General features: G+C 45.4%; 1 protein-coding gene across 1 annotated transcript in view; it reads left to right on the forward strand.

The window, feature by feature from the left end:
- Positions 1-21,985, forward strand: part of TTC9 (tetratricopeptide repeat domain 9) — a 29,869-nt gene extending 7,884 nt beyond the window's left edge. The window contains exons 2-3 of the mRNA XM_069951344.1: positions 10,141-10,323; positions 14,009-21,985. Coding sequence (XP_069807445.1) covers positions 10,141-10,323; positions 14,009-14,088 — 263 coding nt within the window. The 3' untranslated portion in view covers positions 14,089-21,985. The remainder of the gene's footprint in view (positions 1-10,140; positions 10,324-14,008) is intronic.
- Positions 21,986-22,983: the final 998 nt, after the last annotated feature.

A 22,983-nucleotide genomic window follows, 5' to 3' on the forward strand; every position in this document is an offset into this window, starting at 1 on the left:
TAGTGTATATAGTGCGATATAATAAATAACAATTACTGTAGAGATTCTGTAAGGCGTCTTTGTGCCATATTCCATTATAAATATGTAAAAAGAACAGAATGGGCTCTATATGTGCGGGGTTATCCAAGGGGAGTGATACCAATACTAGGAAAATAGAACAGATACCCAACTTGATGGGTCCTACGGTAGGCAATACACTATGAAGAGCATATGTGGACCAAGGAACGGGAAGAAAATGGTGGATTAAAGGAGTACAAGATCCCTGTCAATAACTTAAACCTCTTGGCTAACTTGGCTCTTATCCCGCGGGGTCAGGAGAAGATAATCCTAGACAATTCTTATGAAAGGAATGGATCCTTTATTCAGGAGCCGTGCCATTCCTTTTATCAAATATGAAAAAAAGAGTCTATGAGGCCTCATTTAAAGAGTTTTGAAACACAGGACTACCACCATTTTAAGTGGCCCTTTTAGTCAGTATCCTACTCAATTTACAGGTCTAAGGATTTGACATGGGAAATACCAAAGCCAGGTATCCATCCACAGACAGCTGTTTCGGGGTGTTGCCCTTCTATGAAGGACATATAATATAATATAGAGACTGAAGCCTGGTGGATTCCAATGGACCAATGAACAAAAAGAAGATGGCGGATTAAAGCTAATGTAGCAGCAGGTCACCGTCCTGACATGAAGCACTGGATGCCAGCCTGTCTGCCCCCAGTGTGACAATCTCCCCTCTGTGACGCGGCTCCATTTATTCTAATTCCATAATTCTGTCAAACTAGGGGTGGGCCCGTCTCCAGGCAGGGTCGGTGACCAGAATTAGCCCGGCACCATGCGCGGGAACTGGGCTGCGGTTCTGAAAAAAAATGGCCGCAGCATCGGCATCCCTGTGTCAGCACTGCTCTATTGATGTAAACGTCTTAAAGCGATGTACCTGCTGGTACACTCCACTTTAAAAGAGCGCAAGATCCGTGTAAACAAAACTTGAACCGACTATTAGCTTTTGGGTCAGGAGAACATAGTCCTGGACAATTCTTATAGATCCTTTATGCCTACAACATGTTTCGGGAGCTGTGCCACTCCCTTCATCAGACACACATTGTCTGGATAAAGAATCCATCAGTTTCATGAGAATTGTCAGGGATTATTTCCCCCCCAGAACTAAGAGACAGTTCAAGTCATACACTGGAATCTCACGCTCCTTTAATCCACCATTTTCCTCTTATTCCTTGGTCCATTGGATTCCCCTGGGCTTCATCTAGAGTCCTCGGAAGCAGCAGTCTCACATGGCGCATGGGGGAGCAGAGGAGCCCATTCATATTTGTGCCAATGTACGGTGATGTGGACCACGCCATTTTGGACTCTGTGCCAAGTTTTTGGCCGTCGTCCATTAAAGCGAATCTATATTCGGAGGCGTAGAGAAATCTAGAAGTCCTGGAGACTGCACAGAGCTATAATACAAGGCCCGAGAGTGAGAATCCACAGTGTAAACGGCAGACTTGTCCAAGAATAAGCTGAGCCTGTTTTCGTTAGTTAGCAAGGTGGAGAAGCGGAGAAGGAGTGCCCCCATTCTGGCCAGACTCCTCAGAGACAGGAGCGGTCTAATCATCACCAGTAACTCTGACCAGAGTTTTTATTCCCCCCCCCCCCCATGTGAAGAGCTTATGTGGTACAGTCCATGCAGCTTCATCCTCTGGGGACGTTCTGCTGGTGGCCCCATCCGGAAGGAAAGGATTCCAGGAATTTTCAGTCAGGAACAAATGAGGTAATACCATAGATATTGGCTATCCACATAATGAATACAAAAAAAAATGGGGGGGGGGGGGGAGACTTGTTAGGGGCGATCTAATTGCAATACACAAATATATGAACGGACAGTACAAAGATTTTCTAGTGATCTGCTCCTATCTAGGCCTGGAACATGGAGCCACCCACTACGTCTACAGCAGAGATGAGTGCAACTCCGATCGTTCGGCATTTGATTACCAGGGGCTGCTAATCCAGTTGGATGCAGCACTAGGGAGTCCGGGAAAACGGAGTTGCGTGCCCTCCAGACAGGGATTCTTTACTGTAAGAGCAGTGAGACTGTGGACTGTCTGCCACATGATGATGTGATGGTTCACTCAACAAGATCAAGAGCGGGCTGGATGCCTTTTTCTTATATAAATTACATTTAAAGGGCAACTCCAGCAATTTATTTATTTTTTTCTTTCAATTAAACTGGTGCCAGATATTTGTAATTTACTTCAATTAAAAATCTCCAGTCTTCCAGTACTTATCAGCCGCTGGATGTCCTGCAGGAAGTGGTGTATTCTTTCCAGTCTGACACAGTGCTCTCTGCTGCCACCTGTGTCCAAAGCAGTAGCAAATCCCCAAAGATAACCTCTCCTGCTCTGGACAGTTCCTGACATGGACAGAGGTGGCAGCAGAGAGCACTGTCAGACAGGAGAGAATACACCACTTCCTAAAGAACATACAGCAGCTGATAAGTATCGGAAGACTTGACATATTTTTAATAGAAGTAAATTGCAAATCTCTGGCACTTTCTCACACCAGCTAATTTGATTATATAGATAGATATAGATTTTATATATATATATATATATATATATATATATATATATATATATATATAATCTATATCTAATATTTTTTTTTTCTTTTACTCTTTAATGGGTACTAGATTTCTGGTCATAGGATGGACTTTTTTTTCAACCCATGTTACTATATTTATTTAGTTTGCAAAAATGTAATTGTGTTACTAGGGGCAGAAAAAAACCCTTAAAACCTCCATGGTATTAATGAGAGTGCATGCTGCGAGAGGGGAGAGGGAGCAGGGCAGGATGTGAGTGCTGTGTACTGCTCTATGAGAAGTGTGGACAGCAGGAAACTGCACCAAAGGAAGCGCGAATCTCACGCTAGGAAAGGCTTGCCCACTCAGAAAGCATGCGAGCAGAAGTAATAGAATAATTGGAGTCATGCTGTGAGACGAGAGAGATCCAAAATCCGCAGGTTAGGCACAATTTCTGGAACGCGCTTCACAGCTCTTCTACTGTAAGGTTTCCTTCCCGCTCCTTATAATGGGCTTCGCTCGCCTTACTGCTCTTTTTTTCGTCTATATGTTCATGGGTATTGTGATTACCAGGCTGACGGTATTATATGTCATGTAAAGTGCTGCTACATCTACTCCTGTCATCGGATCTTTACAGCGCGATCGATGTCTGGATCTGAAAACAGCCGCTATTACTGCGTATAAAACGTTCATGTATATTTTAATGTAACACTTCTACATTATGAAATATTCACGCGGTTGGTCGGCTTCCATTGCAATAATATTCTTAAAACCTTTAAAGAGGAATATGTTCCATAACAAATGGTCAAAATGTAATTTTCAGCGGTTTATGGCAAAAAAAAAAAGATTTATAATTTCAGTCATTCATCCCTCCCCCCGCTTCCCTGTGCCCCCCTTGTGTTGCTGCTGTGGACAGGAGTTATCTCCTTCCATGACTGACGTCACTCGTGCGCCGCAAAACTGGGGGAAGAGAGTGGCCTCTTGCGCGTTATGCTGCCTCCGGCCAGAGAAGTGGTTGACAGAGCCAGGAGCCATCGGCTCCCAGGCGTGTTAAACACAGTGCCACATTTAACTCTATGCAAACGTGTACAGTTAAAGGGTCGGCAATAGCACCCGGCAGCACTTGCCCAAGTGTTGGTGCTGGCCCTTTAAAGCGACTCTGTACCCACAATCTGTCCCCCCCCTCCAAACCACTTGTACCTTCAGATAGCTGCTTTTAATCCAAGATCTGTCCTGGGGTCCGTTCGGCAGGCGATGCAGTTATTGTTATAAAAACAACTTTTAATCCGGCAGCGCTGTGTCTAACGGCCGGGGCTTACATTTGTATATGCATTAGGCTGGCACCACCTCTGTCCTTCCTCCCCGCCCTCCTCCTCATTAGGAATACTCCAGGCAGATTGCTTCCTATTGCACACCTGTGGCAGCCTGGCACATGGGCTGGATCGTTAATACACCTGTGCAAAGCTCAAACAGCAGTAAATGTTCCTGGATCATTCCTAATAATGAGGAGGGTGGGGAGGAAGGACGGAGAGGTGGTGCCAGCCTAATGCATATACAAATGTAAGCCCCGGCCGTTAGACACAGCGCTGCCGGATTAAAAGTTGTTTTTATGACAATAACTGCATCTCCTGCCGAACGGAAAAGCAGCTATCCGAAGGTACAAGTGGGTTGGGGGGGGGACAGATTGTGGGTACAGAGTCGCTTTAACTGTACGAGCTAGCCAAGCAATAATCCGGAATTCCAGACACTTTCCGGCCGTGCATCCAGAGAATTCCAGATGCCCTCATAGGCACAGACTCCCACTGAAAAATGGATCTGTATGGATCAAGAAATCTATCCAGGTTACCTAATAAGAAATCCTGATAGATTTTCCTGAAGGGTTAAGGGGGCCTAAGTGTGCCATCCCCCCCTCCCCCCCCCCCCCCCTCAAGCATTCTGTATGCACGGGATACCCCTTTAAATGATTCACAAAGACCATTTGTTTGGTTACTGGGGAATCTTCTTACCATACTTACTTTTGCGAGTTTTTGAAAAAGTTTAAGTAACTGTTACCAGATTTGGTCAGTGCATGTCTATCCGGACGATGGGAGAAGACACCGGTCGTCATTGTTTCCTTATTGATCTCTGTAATAGCAGGTTAGGATTCTCGCATCTGCTAGTGTGTAATTTCTTGTAAGATTAAAGAGTATTTCCTCCCAAATAATGGTGTTTCTGAGATTGGTGGTGTTGTCAGGTTTACGGCAATGCCTTCCGTCGAAGCCCCCGTTTTGCACCTTCTTGCTCTGATCTCCATAGAGGTGCGTTCACACCTGGCCTTTGGAATTCACCCCGAGGTTGTTAATCCTGATTGATCTTTGTGCCTTATGTAAGTGAGATAATGGGCTGTTTCCAAACCCGATAAATCTTCTCACGCCTGTGTGTTACCAGATCATATAAGGCAAGAGTAGGGAACCGTGGCTCTCCAGCTGTTGCAAAACTACAACTCCCATCATGCCTGGACAGCCAAAGCTAAAGCTTTGGCTGTCCAGGCATGATGGGAGTTGTAGTTTTGCAACAGCTGGAGAGCCAAGGTTCCCTACCCATGCCATAAGATGTCTTATGCCTTATACTATTCTATTTAATTGTTGCCGGCCTGGCCGATCATATACGTCCTATCTAAATTTCATGATATAGCGAGTAATTTCTACAGTAAATATGGGCAGGAGTTAGTGACGGCCATGGGAACCTGATGTCTATCCTTCCCTCTACGGCTTTTCCCTATGGGAATCGTCCATGGAAGAGCCTGTGATAAGTAATACTAGACCTATGACAGTGACAGCTATGACAGTGACAGCCTATCAGTCCCTTTCTATAGCTGACATGAATACGTGAGCAGACGCAGCGGACTCTCACACTCTTATCTTGTAAGGTCTGTTAGTTTTGATGTATATAGAGGGTAAATAGGCATGATCTCCAGTCGTGTTTTGGAATAGAACGGTGTCATTCATGTGCACTGTAACTCCTTTCATTGTCTGTGGCAGGGCTGTTGCAAAACCACAATTCTCATCATGCCTGGACAGCCAAAGCTAAAGCTTTGGCTGTCCAGGCATGATGGAAATAGTGGTTTTGCAACAGCTGGAGGGCCGAAGGTTCCCTGTCCCTGGTCTATGGAGCTGCTAAAGATGACAGAGTACATACAGTGCCAGTGCGCTACAAAAAGCCGGGGTAGCCCTGGTCTAACTGTGTATACGGATGCATCTATACGTCAGTATTATAATCTACATGTCAGTATTCTCATTTGTGGCGGAGATTTATCAAACCTAGTGTATGGCTCTGTTCACACGGAGTAAAAGTGGTGGAATTCTCTGCCGCAGAATCCCGCCAGCCTCCATGTCATACTCGGAGTCTATGGGAGACTCGCGCGCCTCCTCTCTCCGTGGTGCTGTCAATTCTTCAGCATGGTAAGAAGGCGCGCCAGCCTCCCATAGGCCACGAAATGTCGCCAGTTTTACTTTGCCTACAGTGAAACTGGCTCAGTCGCCCCTAGCAACCAATTAGATTCCATCTTTCATTTTCTAGAGTCTATGAGGAATGAAAGTCGGAATCTGATTGGTTACTAGGGGCAACCGAGCCAGTGTCACTTTACCTCATGGAGATTTATCAAACATGGTGCAAAGGGAAACAGGCCCCGTTGCCCCTAGCAACCAATCAGACTCCACCTTTCATTTTCTAAAGAGTCTATGAGGAATGAAAGGTGGAATCTGATTGGTTGGAGGAAAAAACAGCTCTGGTGACTAACATGAAAATGTCAGGCTGTATTCATACACAGTAACAGTATTTATTTGCAAGTAAAATTCTATATTCTCCTTTTTATTTTTCATCTATTGCATGGATTTAAAGGGGTACTCCAACAAATGTATTAATTTATTTTCAAATCAATCGGTGTTAGAAAGTTATACAGATTTGTCATTAACTTCTATTAACAAATCTCCAGTCTTCCAGTACTTATCAGCTGCTGTATGTTGTGCAGGAAGTGGTAGTCTGACACAGTGCTCTATGTCCATGTCAAGAATAGAGATGAGCGGACTTTTCGGATTTCTGGTTTGTGATAATTGGCATTGGCTGTATCCCAGTTTTCCAGGCGTTCCTTAAGAAGGTATCAACCCGCTGCACGGAGCGAGCAGACAGCGGGAATCTGACGCCGATCGTTCTGGTTCTCATGAACCAGAAATCCGAAAAATCCTCTCATCTCTAGTCAAGAACTGTCCAGAGAAGCAGCAAATCCCCATAGAAAATCTCTCCTCCTCTGGACAGTTCCTGACATGGACAGAGGTGGCAGCAGACTGGAAAGCATACACCACTTCCTGCAGGACATACAGCAGCTGATAAGAACGGCAATACTTGAAATTTTTAAATAGAAGTAAATTACAAGTCTGTATAACTTACCGACACCTTTTGACAGGGCCGCCGATAGGGCAGTACAAGTGGTACTGCCGTATGGGGCCCGGACCCTAAGAGACACGGGGGGGGCCCGGCGGGCCCGCCGGCCGCCGCCCCCCGACCGCTACGCTAGGGGGGTCCGCACGGCCCCCCTTGCCACCTGTTTTTGAGCATCCCGAAAAGCTGTGGCCACGCAGCTTCTCGGGATGCACTGATCGCTTTAATGTTCCGCCCGCACAGTGAGCGGGCGGAACATTAAAGCGATCAGAATACAGGAGAAGGACCTGTCAGCGTCCTCCTCCTGTATTCTCTCCCATAGGCTGCCGGCACTTCATACCAGCAGCCTATGGGAGGCCGGGCCGTGATCATGTGCCCCTCCGGCAGGCGTGATGATGTGACGTCATCACGTCTGCCGGAAGTCCCGTCCCTGCGGCTCGCAAGATGGAGCCCGAAGAGGAGGAGGAGCTGCTGCCTGCACAGCGCGGATTAGGTGAGTAGGATGTTTGTTTTTTTTAGGGGCACCTCTGGGGGCGTTATTAGTATATGGGGGCACCTCTGGGGGCATTATTAGTGTATGGGGGCACCTCTGGGGGCATTATTAGTATATGGGGGCACCTCTGGGGGCATTATTAGTATATGGGGGCACCTCTGGGGGCATTATTAGTATATGGGGGCACCTCTGGGGGCATTATTAGTATATGGGGGCACCTCTGGGGGCATTATTAGTGTATGGGGGCACCTCTGGGGGCATTATTAGTATATGGGGGCACCTCTGGGGGCATTATTAGTGTATGGGGGCACCTCTGGGGGCATTATTAGTGTATGGGGCCACCTCTGGGGGCATAATTAGTGTATGGGGGCACCTCTGGGGGCATTATTAGTATATGGGGGCACCTCTGGGGGCATTATTAGTGTATGGGGGCACCTCTGGGGGCATTATTAGTATATGGGGGCACCTCTGGGGGCATTATTAGTATATGGGGGCACCTCTGGGGGCATTATTAGTATATGGTGGCACCTCTGGGGGCATTATTAGTTCATGGGGGCACCTCTGGGGGCATTATTAACTCATGGGGGCACCTCTGGGGGCATTATTAGTGCATGGGGGCACCTCTGGGGGCATTATTAGTGCATGGGGGTACCTCTGGGGGCATTATTAGTTCATGGGGGCACAGCTGGGAATCCTACATACAGGGGGCACAGCAGGGGATCCTACATACAGGGGGCATCCCACACAGCGCAGTTACTATGGGAGCCTACAGGAGGGAGGAAGGGAAGGAAGTTGCTAGAAATGTGCGGAGCCTAAATTGTTTGTCTCGCAGGTTCTAAGGGGATGAAACATATCTGGAAGGAATCATCATGGAGGTCTGGGCCGGATGGAGAGGAAAAGGGAAAGTGAGGCCTCAGATCAAAGAAGACGTCACCTGTGAGTCACTGTATGACACTTTTCTTATTTTGTAGAACATCATTTAGTAGGGGCGCCCCGAGGTGACAGCTACTACATTATCTGTACTCAGAGATATCACTGTGTTATCTGTGGTGTTACATAGGACTGCAGATGACTACTACATTATCTGTACTCAGAGATATCACTGTGTTATCTGTGGTGTTACATAGGACTGCAGGTGACATCTACATTATCTGTACTCAGAGGGATATCACTGTGTTATCTGTGCTGTTACATAGGACTGCAGGTGACATCTACTACATGATCTATACTCAGAGATATCACTGTGTTATCTGTGCTGTTACATAGGACTGCAGGTGACATCTACTACATGATCTATACTCTGAGATATCACTGTGTTATCTGTGCTGTTACATAGGACTGGAGGTGAAATCTACTACATTATCTGTACTCAGAGATACCACTGTGTTATGTGGTGTTACATAGGACTGCAGGTGATATCAGGTGATTTCTCCAGGTTGCAGAAGTTCAAACTTCATCGTGCCCTGGTGTGCTGGTGTCTGTATGTCTGTATACATGTGTGCTGGTGTCTGTATGTCTGTATACATGTGTGCTGGTGTCTGTATACATGTGTGCTGGTGTCTGTGTGTGAGATCAATTCTAGAGAACTGGCTCATATATCCCATTTTCCCCAGTGGCTTAAAATGTAACCTCTGTTATACAGTTATAAAATTGTAGAACCTAAATGTGAACAAGGTGCAATTCAAATAGACACTTGCTTGTATAGCTGCCTCTTGTGCTCTGTATGCAGTGCATTATACTCACCCTTGCAACGTACAATTTATAGCGTGTCTACAAGCCCAGCGGGGCTCATTATGATGGAGACTAAAACTTACACAAGACTGGGGTAGGGGTTCCCTGTATTCAGAATGCTGTTGAGTGCTAGGCAATGCCCCGCCTGGGATTATTGAAGTGTCTATTTGAATTGCACCTTGTTTACATTTAGTTTCTACAATTTTATAACTGTATAACAGAGGTTACATTTTAAGCCACTGTGGAAAATGGAGTATATGAGCCAGTTCTCTAGAATTGATCTGAACCAAATTATACCTCCCAGCAAGGCGTGGGTCGAACACACAATTTTTTATTGTTTTTATTAATGTGGGGGGCCCAGACACTTTGGTTGTATGGGGCCCCGAAATTCCTGATGGCTGCCCTGCCTTTTGATTTGAAAGAAAAAAATAGGTGGAGTACTCCTTTAAATAATATTACTCTGTATTAATATTTTCCACCATAGAGAAGGCCGGTTATAGGTATAGTTATAGTTTTATTGCCAGTCTTCTTCACACTAGAAGACACGGATTGTGTAGCTTCCAGACACAGCTGAGGCCATGGAAACCTTGACTACTTTTTATAGATCTCATTGCCAACTATGAATCATGTCATCCTTGTTCTTTATACAGTGTATTGTATTGTGTCCTCCAATGCGGCTGGAGACGACCAGTGAAGGTTTTGGCAGTCAAGACTGTTGTATGTGTTTTTTGTTTTTTTTTGTTTGTTTGTTTTTTACTATTTAAATATTTTATGTATATTTGTGCTGTTGTGATACATTACTGTAACTTTTCTAATGACTTTATTCTGTTACCTATAGCATTCAATAACTTGCATTAATAGAGATGTTCCGGTATAATTTTCGTCCTGAGACGCCTGCGACTAATGGCCTCCCCATTTCCCCCCACAGCGTGTCTCCTGCAAGCCGAGCTGGTGAACTATGAGCGGGTCAAGGAGTACTGCCTGAAGGTTCTCAAGAAGGAAGGCGAGAACTTCAAGGCCCTGTACAGATCTGGAGTAGCCTTCTACCACCTGGGGGACTATGACAAAGCACTGTTCTACTTGAAGGAAGCCAAGAGCCGACAGCCAACAGGTACAGAGACTTTGTGATCCAGCAATGTACATGTTGGGCTGGTGTAGTATCTCGTAGTTTCTCAGCAAAGGTCTGAAGTGTCCCTGATAAGACGGGCTCACAGATGTCTTTATTTGGAATCCAGAAAGTGATAACCCATTCCATTCTCCCTTCCCCCATATGTGCTTGGGATCCTGACCATTCCTTTTGACACCTCACCCACTTCATCACCTTTTGGGATAGTTCTTGCTTAGAATGTGGATTTGCTGCTGCTCTGGACAGTTCCTGACATGGACAGAGGTGGCAGCAGAGAGCACTGTGTCAGACTTGAAAGAATACACCACTCCCTGCAGGACATACAGCACCTGCTAAGTACCGGAGATTGTTAAATAGAAGAAAATTACAAATCTGTATAACTTTCTGACACCAGATGATTTGAAAGAATATTTATTACCCCTTTTAAAGGGATCAGAGTGGTGACAAGGTGATTTTGGTGCTGCGGATACCGAATCCACTGCATGGTGCACAACAATTTCTAATTCTCTACATTTCAGGGAGCAGGACTAGGACTGGGCTTTTGGCCAGTAGCGCACATATATAGAATTCTCTAAAGCTTTGACTGTCCAGGCACGATGGGAATTGTAGTTTTGCAATAGCTGGAGGGCTGAAGGTTCCCCATCCCTGATCTATTGCATGCAGACTGGCCCATCTTTCAGGTACACAGTCCAGGCGCTTTCCTGCACATGGTAAACCTAACCCTCTCTTCCTAATTTGTCTTATTCTAGCTGTTGCTAGAGACAGATTTTCCCCGACGATTGTCAGTGGACAGCAGTTTGCAGAGAAATAAGACTGTACTATAAACAATGATGGAGGTGTGCAGCCTTCTTTTTCTGTGAAGCTGTACAGTCCTGTATAGTGACTCTGACAATCCTCCTCGGATTTGATGGATGTTGTGGTTATTTTTTTTTTTTCATATCTTCCGATAATCCTGAACAACCAGAAAGATGCGCAGATCATCTTCTATATGTCTACTATTACATTGGTCAGACCCCCACCGATAGATATCCGACACTCGGCAGCCCCCTTTAAAGAGGCATCATGATCAGCCCTGACTGCAGACTCCCTGATTGTTATGGTATTGCCGGCTGATGCTACCCTTCTTGTTGTATAGTCTCCCAGTAGAACAAGGGTTAATAATGATCATACAGGGCAGTCCGGCCCATAACTGGTTAATAGATGATTGGCAGTGGCGTGATCCAGAGGCCGAGCTCCCCGCATCACGTACTGCTCTCGGAGTCCCACAAGGACTAGTTTACACAGAAGCCGCTAATCTCCAGGCACATTGAGCTCTGACTCCGCGGGAATCCCTTCTGAATAGACGGCGGATGAGGAGAAAATAATCCCGAGCATTTATAGGAAAATATGGAATAATTGAATCCCCTAATGTAAATGATAGAGTAGCCATAGTGATGGTGGAGTATGTCATAAAGGTGCGTGGCCATGCTTAAAGGAGAACTCCACTGAATCATTTCACATGCGTAGGGAAGGCTAGACACACATCATTCCAGGCTTAGAAAACCATGACCGCTTTCTTCCAGAAACAGCATCTCTCCCGTCCTCACTTTGGGTGTGGGCGTTTTGCAGCTCAGTTCCATTGTAATACCACACACAACCTGAGGACAGGGGTGGCGCTGTTTTTGTGTGTTTTCTAATCTTGGGTAGTACCTTTAACATTCTAAAAGGGGTTAAATGAGATGAGGAGAACATGGCTGCTTTTCATGGGCTGTTTCTAGTATTGCAGAATTGAAGCTGTGCTGCAATACTAAAAGGGGGGCACCGCCTTCACAGGAAGTAAGCAGCCATCTTTGTCAGGTCAGCGCTCCCAGCATTGTGCTATTACATGCACGGGGAGCAGTGGGAGGGGCCGCCTGAAGGATTATTAGATCGTTCGGGTGGCCCATTGAAGGCAGTGCCCTGCAGGAAGTGGTGTATTCTTTCCAGTCTGACACAGTGCTCTCTGCTGCCACCTCTGTCCGTGTCAGGAACTGTCCAGAGCAGCAGCAAATTTCCATAGAAAACTAGGCAGTTCCTGACATGGACAGAGGTGGCAGCAGAGAGCACTATGTCAGACTGGAAAGAATACACCACTTCCTGCAGGACATACAGCAGCTGATATGTACTGGAAGACTGGAGATTTTTAAATAGAAGTAAATTAAAAACCAGTTGATTCCAAAAAAAATGGCTAAATGGCTAGAGTACCCCTTAAATACTTAATTAACATGGCAGTATAGTTACGGCTCCAATCACGATGTAAACGGGGCTTTAGATCTGACACCGCTTTATTATGTATCGTTTTTATGACTCCGAGCTGTAGGAGACTGCTCCGGTACTGTGTGCCTCAGTGCTGTACACTCTTGTATGAAGATCCCATTACCACTCACTGACGCCTCTGTATTTCTGCATGGTCGGCCATAATGCTCCGCCACACACTCCGGACACCGTGTTATCACTACACGATCGTGTTTCCGGCTCTTAATCGCCCTTCGGGCCTTTTTTTTGGCACCTGATATGAAAATCAAACCTGAGCAGGTTGGGTGGCTGACTGTGACCGTGTACTCCTGAGCGCTGAGCACATTAGCAGGCAGCCGCACTTTGGGATGCTGGGACGGATACTTAGCGCAGGTTATAAATAGAGCTGCCATGTGACTGCCAGCAGAGATAGCGGAGCAGACAGTCCCAGCCTCCTCCACCACAACTAGACTATTTGCATCTGTTCAGTATTTCATCCAATACACATGAATATAATGTGAACATGGCCAAAGCCTTGTATTCTCCATACTGCACTGGAGGACCCCGCCTCACTACAACTGAATGTCCAGGAGCAATGAATATTGTGAATGTGCAATGCTAGTTCTGAGCTAGTAGAGATGAGTGCAACTGGAGCATGCACGAGTCCAATTGTACATCATTTGATTACCAGTGGCTGGAGAAGTTGGATGCAGCCCTAGTCCGGGAAAACATGGATACAGCCTTTTCCAAAAAAAAAAAAAAAAAAAAAAAGATAATTTCTTTCAAGTTAAATAGTTGTACAGGCTGAGCTGAGCAGCAGAATTCATGCCTCCTCCCTCCCCCACCCTACCCTGGCATTACTTATGTACATGCCTTAGTACTGAAAGCCAAATCCACAGCATCAGTCAAATAGGGCAGAAATGTGTGCTGCACTCCTGTTCGGCATCATTGATGTGCTGGGTTTGGATTCCAGCACTAAGCCATATACATGCAGGGGAGGGAGAAGGTATGCATGCTGCTGCTCAGCCCGGCCTTAAAGACTCTTAAGCCTAGAAAGAAAACATACTTATTGCCAAGTTATAAAATTATCATTTGTATAAAGGAGAGCTCTGGGGAAATGTAAAAAATCCCAGACTGGCAGAGGGTGGGAAGGATCATAATAAAGAAGTTATACTTACCTGTTCCAGTGTCCCCGCAGCACAGTGTAATCATTCAGCCCAAAGCAAAGACGGTCTCCTGCAGCTCCCGATCCTATAACGTCACATCCCGGCTCAGAAGCGCCGGCTCACCCAATCCGTGATCGGGGCGGGACACCTCTGTAGTCACTGATTGGCTGAGCAGGCATTTTCTGCCGAGACATGACAATGTAGGAAGTCTTGTATGTATTTCTGATCTATTCTTCTTTGTCTCTCCCCAGATACCAACGTCATCCGATACATCCAGTTGGCAGAAATGAAGCTCAGTAGATGTTCCCAAAGAGAAAAGGAGCTGTCGTAAATAAGATACGTCCATTTGCCAATGGGATCACTATGACTATGTCATCACTGCGAGCCGTGCGGGTCAGGTGTCCTCTATCACTGACCACTTCCACTGCTTTTTGTTTTTGAGGGTATCTGGCTGGACGCATCTTTGCTTAAGTACCCAGAATCCTTACTGCCAAGATGGCCAGGAACCTGGAGACGTAACCTGCTGTGTGTGTCGTCCTGTCCACTGCCTGCACCCTCTAAGTGGAGTCGGGGAAGGGGGTGAAGCTGGCCGGGAGCGGATTTCACATAACGTCCTCATTTATTTTCTTGTTTTTTTTTAATCTGCTGACGTTCACAGGGTCTCCTTCATCATCGCGGAACCTTTCCAGGCCGGCTTGGTTCTTCCATCACTTTAGACACCGCGAGCTATTTTTATAGATCTGTAATTGTTACTGCTAAGGTAGAGCGCTCCATGCCGACTATGTGTGGATGGGAAGGGCACTTTGTATACGGCCACGCTTTCCTTTTAGTATAGCTGGAGCTTATATCTATGTGTGCAAATTGTCATCGCGACCTGCCTACGTTCCCGGGGCCGTGCAGTGACCCCATTGGGAGCTGCTGCACGTTTACATTACGTCCTATAGAGATGCTATATTCATTACAACCACCTGTGTAGCTGGAACGGTCTAGATCGCTTTTTGTAATAGAGATTGATGTTTCATGGCCGGGCCCCCTGCTTCTCAGCTGCATGTTACACTCTGTTCTATGAGGAATGAGGATGTATACCTGACTACCTGTCTGTTCTGCCTTTTACTACTGCAATAGCCCTGGCTGGGCCCATAACTTGAATTAAAGAGGTAAATTAGGGAAAGAGGAGTATAGAAGAGCCCTAACGTATGACCTCCTACAGCTCACTACTTCTAAGATGAGGATAGATGGGGTAAAGTCCACCCAAACGATAGGAAAGTCCACCCAAACGATAGGCATTGGAATCCCACTGCCTGGGGAAGTCGGATGCAGCCCGAAGAAGGCCTGGGGAACATGGCCTATAGAGGACAGCCTGTGGCTTCTCCAGGAAGCAGGATTAGCATGCCGATCGTCTGGGTTTATGTGAACCTTAAAGTGTCACTGTCGGTTACATTTATTTTGCAGAAATCAATAGTCCAGGCGATTTTAAGAAACTTAGTAATTGGGTTTATTAGCCGAAAAATGCATTTTTATCATGAAAAAGCAGTTTGAAGCTCTCACCCCTGTCTTCATGGTTGTCTATGGAGAGGGGAGGGGTGGAGGGAGATGAGGCACCAAAACAGGACAACAAAGAGTTAATTTACAGCTACATCACCAGGCTATCTCCTCTGAAGTCAGCACTGACCTGTCCCGCTGTGTAATCCTTTGTTCTCTGCTGGCGACTAATCTCCCGCCTCGTCCCTCCCCTCTCTATAGGTTAAACAGGGAACGACTGAATTCTTGGGCTATATTCGCTCATCAGTATTCCTGTCCGTAATTGCAGACGTCAATCTGTATCCAGCACATTTACACGGACCCATTGTGGGTGTTCAATGCTGCTACTACGGTCCGTACTAGGGCCTGTCCAGTAGTTTTTGTGGATCCGTAACTACTACTGAGGTGTGTATGGGACCATAGAAGTTCAATGGGTTTGCAACCTCCGACTGAATATGCAGATGTGCGAATGAGACCTAAGAATTATGTTACCCATATAATTTGGGTGGGGTAGTGCGATCGTCCGGCATTCGATTCCCGACGGCCAAAGGAGTTAGATGCAGCCATGTGGTGTCCTGGAAAACCTGGATATAGGATATGGCCTGTAGCTGTAGCCATGTTTTCTAGGCAGCCCTAGAGTTTTGGTCTGGACGAACCCCAACTTAGGCTGGGTTCACACTGCGTTTTTAGCATACGTTTAACGGATCCGTTTTTTTAACAGACAAAAAAAAAATAGTGTCAGCAACGGTTTTGTGTCCGTAAAAAAAAAAACTGATCCGTTTTTTTTATAATGGAAGTCAATGGATAAACGGATGCACACAAATGCATCCACTTTTCATCCTTTTTTTTTTTTTTCAAAAAACGGATGGAAAAAACGCAGTGTGAACCCAGCCTTACTATGTTTGCTCATCTCTAGATACTACACTGGCCCAGATCTCAGAATGGTGGACTGTCCACCAATGAAATTGAAGGGAATAGTTTGAAGTGGAAGGTGCACATGTATTGTGAGTTTTTTTTTTTTTTTACATTTTTGCCTTTGATAAATGAGTTTTAAAACACTTACAGCTTTATATCATGGACTTTACTTTTCGTACTTGTAATTTTTTTGGGAGTGACAAATATCTCCTTTTAATATATCATTTCCACCAAAATTGGGCCCAGAGATGATAATAAACTTGACGTCCCCAAGACGTCCTGTGCTTAGTTTCTTTGCTTATAGTTAAAAAGGGAATCTGTTTTTATCGTTAAATACACATAAGCAAATAGTTTTTTTTTAAAAAAAAAAAAAAAAGGAGAAATAGCGCCACCTCTGTCCTTGTGGGAGTAAATGGTATTGCGATTTAGCTGTATTTGCTTGTATGGAACTGATCTGCAATTTTATTCACAGCTCATGGGCAAATGTGGCACGTTTTTTGGAAATCTTGCACCCCCATTAAATAGAACCCATGGCCTCTCCTGACCTGTCAGTTCTACTAAATATTTGTGTTTTCCTTCAAATAACAACAAATCTTGTGCCATTTTTGTGATTCTTACGAGAAATGTAAGATTAAATAGCCAACTGGGTGTGGACAGTTGGGGGGCGTGTCCCTACACAGTCTAGCAAGGTCCGCTCTGATTGATTGTCAGGCAGTGTAGGGACACGCCCAAAACTGGTAACACCCAGTTGGCTATTTAAATCCTGCATTTCTAGTAAGAACAGAGGACTGGCAAAGTATGGATATGGAGAGAGAGAGAGATTGGGGATATATATCTCAGTTGCCCCTAGCAACCAATCAGAATCCACCTGTCAATTCTTCAGTGCGGAGAGAAGGCGCGCGAGCCTCCCATAGGCCGTGGAATTTCGCCAGTTTTACTCCATGTGAACGGAGCTTAAAGTGAAACTGGCTCAGTCGCCCCTAGCAACCAGTCAGATTCCACATTTCATTTTCCAATGAGTCTGTGAGGAATGAAAGGTGGAATCTGATTGGTTGCTAGGGGCAACTGAGCCAGTTTCACTTTACACCATGTTTGATAAATCTCCCCCATGGTGACTAAAAAACAAAAGTTTTCCCCTGGTGGAGTCCGTCTAACACTGGTTTATATGTGCTGATGTTACTGTAGCATAGATAGCTGTCTTAGTGCTAAGTACTACAGGCATCGCTTTACAGCACGCTGCGCTTCCGGAAGGCCATACTTAATTAATATGGCCAACCACATTTTTATTCTTTTTTTTTTTTTTTTTTTTACAAAAGTATATTTCCGCTACGGCATGATAAATGATATTTAATATTGATAAAGCTTAATATATTTTCTTCCACCTTTTAAAGGAATGTACAGTATAAATGGCTAATTTCTTATGAAGAAGAACCCCTTTAAAGGGTTGTCTTGGAGTTAGCTTTTATGACACATCAGGGATCCAGAAGATGAAGATAGAAGTGGTGCTATTTCTGGAAGAGAAGACAGCAGCTAGGTTTGTTTGTTTTTTTAAGTCTTGGATATCCCCTCTAAGTCCCATTAAAAAGTATATATGTCTGTGAATATAGATACATTCATACACACTTGGAAATACTACACGCGGCCCATCTAACTCTATCTGTACATCTGCATTTCATTCTCCCGGTTTGCTGATCTATCCCCAAAATCATCTCCACGGCCGTTCTTCTCGGTCATGCATAGGAAATTTGAGCAAAAAATTTTCCCTTGCAAATAGACTGATCCTATAAACCAGGAGCCTGTGGCTGAAACGTGATCATTCCTGATGTAATCCATGATATATAATTAGTGTGTTGCTTCTTCTTTTCCACCCTGCATTGGTCAGTAGGGGGCAGCATGTGTCTTTCTGCACTGTGGTGTAACTTGCTTCACATCTTAGAGCTTGTACGTCAATACCACGTTCACTTTCAGTTTTAGACGCCCTTTGTGCCTCACTTGATAAGGGGGTGTGGCTTAACAGAGAGGGAGTGGCTACAGCGTGAGTGGGATGGGCGTAACTCGAGCATGCTTGAATCAAGATTGTTTAGCATTGTACTCCTGGCGGCTGAAGAAGTTGGATGCTGCCCTAAGGAGTTCTGTGTGGATACAGCATTTTGCTGTATCCATGTTTCCTGGACTCCATAGGGCTGCATCAAACTTCTTCGGCCACCAGTATGATCGGACTTGTGACGCATAATAGGACAGCCCCTTTAAAACTTCAAGGTGGATGATAAATGACTGACCTCATTGTGCACAGGTTTTTTTCTCCATGATCTTAATTACCCAATGCTGCAGTAAAGCGTAGACCATTATTGGCTATTTTGCAGCGTCCCCATGAAATCCTCCTCCAGCATCTAGTAACAGGTGTCGTGTGTGTGTGTGTGTGTGTGTGTATATAGGCCGTGAGTCATCCAAATGAAGATGATGGCGGCTTTATGTCTTGGAGCTAATCGCTTCCACGTCTTCTCGTCATCCTTCTCATTTACTCCGGAGAATTCCTGTTATATATCTGGGATAGGGAGTGGATCTCGATGTCACAATGAATAAATAATTGTCTGCCATGCTGTAGTGTATTCTGCCGAGTTTCCTGTCCTATTCTATGAGCTCCAGCTCCGTTCTGTATTAGATCTGGGCCCTTAATAAGAGGCGGCTGCTGTGGTAAATTTCCTTGTTTAAGATTTGTTTTCCTCTGTTTTTGGCTGTAGGTGACTTAAAGGGGATGTCCCGGCAAAAGAGGCCGGCAGGGGGTGTGGGAAACTAATAAACAAACTCACCCATCCTTGTGCCTCCGTAGTGCCGCTCCCCAGTCCCGCTAACGGCCACTGGATGTCATTTTCAGCTGGAAACTGGGGACATCATGTACCTGGCTCTTCCAGCTGCATCGTCACGGCCCGGCTGACCAATTGCCCGCTCAGCCAATCAGTGGCTGCGATGGTGTCCCGCCCCAGTCACTGATTGGCTGAGTGGGCAATCACTTAGCCAAGGACGTGATGCTGCAGGAGGCCGGCGGCTGTCATTAGGACCCCAGTGTGGCACTACGAGGCGCAAGGATAGGTTAGCTTTAATTATTTTCCCGCACCCCCCTGGCTTCCTGTTTTTTTTTTTTTTACACAGATTTGTTGCAGACATTCCCACTAGCTGAAAATTATTTCCATGTACCCAAATGGGCTTGATTCTGTGTGATGTGCATGAATGTACAGTCTTTAGCGTACCCTACATTGTATGTAATTCAAGGGGTTATCAAGGATTGGGAAACACATGTACACTTTCTTCCAGAAAGAGCGTGACTCATCTGAGCGGCAAAACCCACCCGAACTGGAGACAATCCTGGATGACCCCTTTAAAGGGATTGGCCCCGGACCTTTGCTGACACAACCCAATAGCGTTCTCCATGCTTGAAGGTGGGGAGTCATGGTGCTGAGGCCTGTACTGTGTTGTGATAATATTGTGGGGAGAAAGCTATCTGGTTGTGTCCAATACCATCTTAGATCCCAGGATCACCCCGTGTTTTATGGTGTAGCTGTCTGCACTGCCAACTAATATCGGTATCTAATAGGCAGCTGTGGTGTTGCCTTCTGGGGTGGAGAAAAATGGCTCCTCTATTTAAAGGGGTTATTTGGGGCTATAACAATCATAACCAATATTTAGCCTGTTTGGTGAGATATCTGACCCCTGAGACACCTATTGAATAGCACAACGGGGGGGTTACGTCTCCTTCATTCTTTATATAGGCACTACCAGGGATTGGGTGCATTGCTCAGCAGGGTATCCTGTTCACTACGGTGGGACTAGGCTCGTTATCGGGCAGATGGGCCGCTGTGTCTACATCAACAGTGAAGAGGAGATGGTCTTCACAGGAACTATGGGGTCTCCATTGGTGGTCAGATCCACAATGGACTAACATAAGGATTAGAGATGAGCGCAACTTGAGCATTACCGGCGGCTGAAGAAGTTTGAGTCCGAGAAAACCTGGATACGGCCTATGACTTATGGTTGTATCCATGTTTTCCCGGACTCCCTAGGGCGGCATCCGACAACTTCAGCCACCGGTAATCACACGCCACACGAGTACCAATCCTCTCTCTTACTGAAGGCCACCATGAAAGGCTTCCTATGTTCTGTATCTATGGGAGGCTTCGGGCGTAGCTGAGTGTCTGTATTATTTATAAGTTATCAGTGCAAAGCTTAAAATAAGGCCGGAGAGCTAAGTGACTCGTCATCGGGCCCAGCGCTCCCATAACAATCCCGCTTGCAGGAGTAAATGGCTCGTATATTATTGGTGATTTAGCAATCCGGCACAATGCTTTCTATGGATAATATCTGCTGTGCGGGTAGTTTACTGGGCATAAATTATACAGTATCTCATATAAGGAGAAATGATGCCCCCCACGGTTCCGCTGAAGAGAAGAGTAAATGAGGATTTGTGTGCACGGATAATACCGCATCTGCATAGCTCTATGCCCGGCGTGGTGGATTTATAGAGCTGGCACGGTCAGAATACAGATGATGTCGCCTTTTTGTGCATTCATCGATCACTTTTTACAATCGTTTGATTTCAACAGCCGGAGTGAAATATTTTTCATTAAAAGCTTGGCCGATGGTTCCCATCTGCTGTCCAAGATTAAAATGGAGGCCAAAGTCTGTAAGATTAGGACCGGTCGGTCCGGTCTGCTAGCACGAGCCAATGTTTCAGGCGTTTGTGAGAAAGCTGCTTAAAGCAGGAGTGGCAGATGATCTGCCAAGTACTGAGACCCGCTGCAATCACGAGATTTAGCTGGGTGAAGTGCATAGCGGCATGCTTTACTCCTTACCTGGCTTATATCATGATCACACTGGGTTTCAGAGGTGAGGCCAGGTACAATCTTAACTTTTTGTGACTTCTATTAAGCACATTCCATGTGATCTTGCATCATACATAAAATGCAGTGGAGCACATAAGGCAGGTTAATATTCCCTATATTCTGCTGCTTATTATTTACTACTATTATTATGCTAACTCTGCCCTAATCTATACAGTAAAGCTTTAAAAGCTTTGCACTGTGCCGTTCCTTTGGCATGAACCAGCCGGTTCTATGCGCTGGACATGGGCCTGCTGCCCCCAGTGTGATGATATCTCATTGGTGTCAAACCTAAGGATATAAAGGATAACAGGGTGAATGCTGGAGTCATGCAGCGCCCCCACCAGGAAAGTCACCAGACACTACACCGGTTCATCTAGAAGTAGGGATAATTCCATTGGACTCCTCGGTTTCCACCATAAACATTTCTCCCTTCCTGAAGCTGTGATGTCGGCCATTTCCCGTTGTTACTTTAGCTTTTCTGTAGTCTGTGTAATTAGTGCGACGCGTTTTCTACCTCAGGCTTTCTGCTCCTATTTCTGGATTTTAATGAGTCTGAACATCTCTGTTAATGCCTTCCTGTGGCTAATACTGTTGTATTATTAAGTAGAAGTTTATTTGGACTCTGGCGTTGGATAGACAAAGTACTACTTAAACCTTGATTTGCCTTGATCATTATGCATCGCGTGGATGAGGGGGTGGGGGGGGGTATGGATTCGGCAGGGTGAAATGTTTGGGGATTAAAGAGACGTGAACGCATAGTGCTAGAACCGCGTTGGATTTACCAGTTTTTATCAGTTTTTTCCCCCGATCTTTTAGTGATGATATAACTTATATTCAGATCTTTTATTTTTACTTTTTGTTATAAAATCTGCACTGTAAATGCAAACCATGTTATAAGTAAAGGAGAACACCTTATTGGCCTCTGGCTGTTTATTTCAATGGGAGAGATGAGTATTTGGACGTTTTAGGTTCTTATGACATTAGACATATTTGACTTTCATCATATAGCCAAAAAAAAGAGGGAGACTGAGCAAATATTTCCTTTTTCCAACACTACATATTTGACTCTTTAAAGGGGGTTGTTGAGCCGCAGCAAAATCTTTACTATTGACTAATGGTGACATACTTACCTGTCCTGATCCTCCACTGCTTCCTGACACCTGTAACCTGTGCATCCCACAGGATCCGCCCACTCAGCCAGTCACTGGTGGCCCGCAAAGTGCTCACTTCCTGTGCAGTCAACAAGTGTGAGGGAATCGGGGCAGGTGAGTGAGTGAAGTGGTAACTAAATGTGCACATTGCAAGTCATACTCACCTGCTCCGATCCCCTTGCACTCTCCTGCTATAGATTCTGAATATTGCTGATCACTGAACTATGTTCAGATGTCCCATAGACTGTAAATGGAGCATGCACACAGATGTGCCATTCACTTACAGCAGGGGTAGGGAATCTTGGCTCTCCAGCTGTTGCAAAACTACAACTCCCATCATGCCTGGACAGCCAATACGTGCACCTGATGGGTTGTTAACGGGTAAATCTAACCACAATTCTGGGCATCTTTTCTAAGGACTTTCCAATGTTTTTATTCCTCCTTGAATTATATGAATTGATTGACAATTGGGTGTGACCATTGTCCTTGTCCACAGGGGTGTGTCAAGTTAGTAGAGGCATCAATGGAGTTAATAAATTTTTTAAAATAGATTTGTGCTCCACCAGCCACTGTAGAAACCTGAGACGACTTTATATACAGAATAAGGATATGAAAATAGACTGGAAATTTACTTACAGAGGAAACGGATAACACAATCTGTTGTGGCGGCAGCCGATTCTTAGAAGAAACTGTTATAAGTGTTATACAATAAAGCGGACTGTGTGAACAGCGACTGGAAGGACCATATGCTCTGAATCTAAA

Source organism: Dendropsophus ebraccatus, chromosome 13 (genome assembly GCF_027789765.1).
Source record: "Dendropsophus ebraccatus isolate aDenEbr1 chromosome 13, aDenEbr1.pat, whole genome shotgun sequence".
In the NCBI taxonomy this organism is placed as follows: domain Eukaryota; kingdom Metazoa; phylum Chordata; class Amphibia; order Anura; family Hylidae; genus Dendropsophus; species Dendropsophus ebraccatus.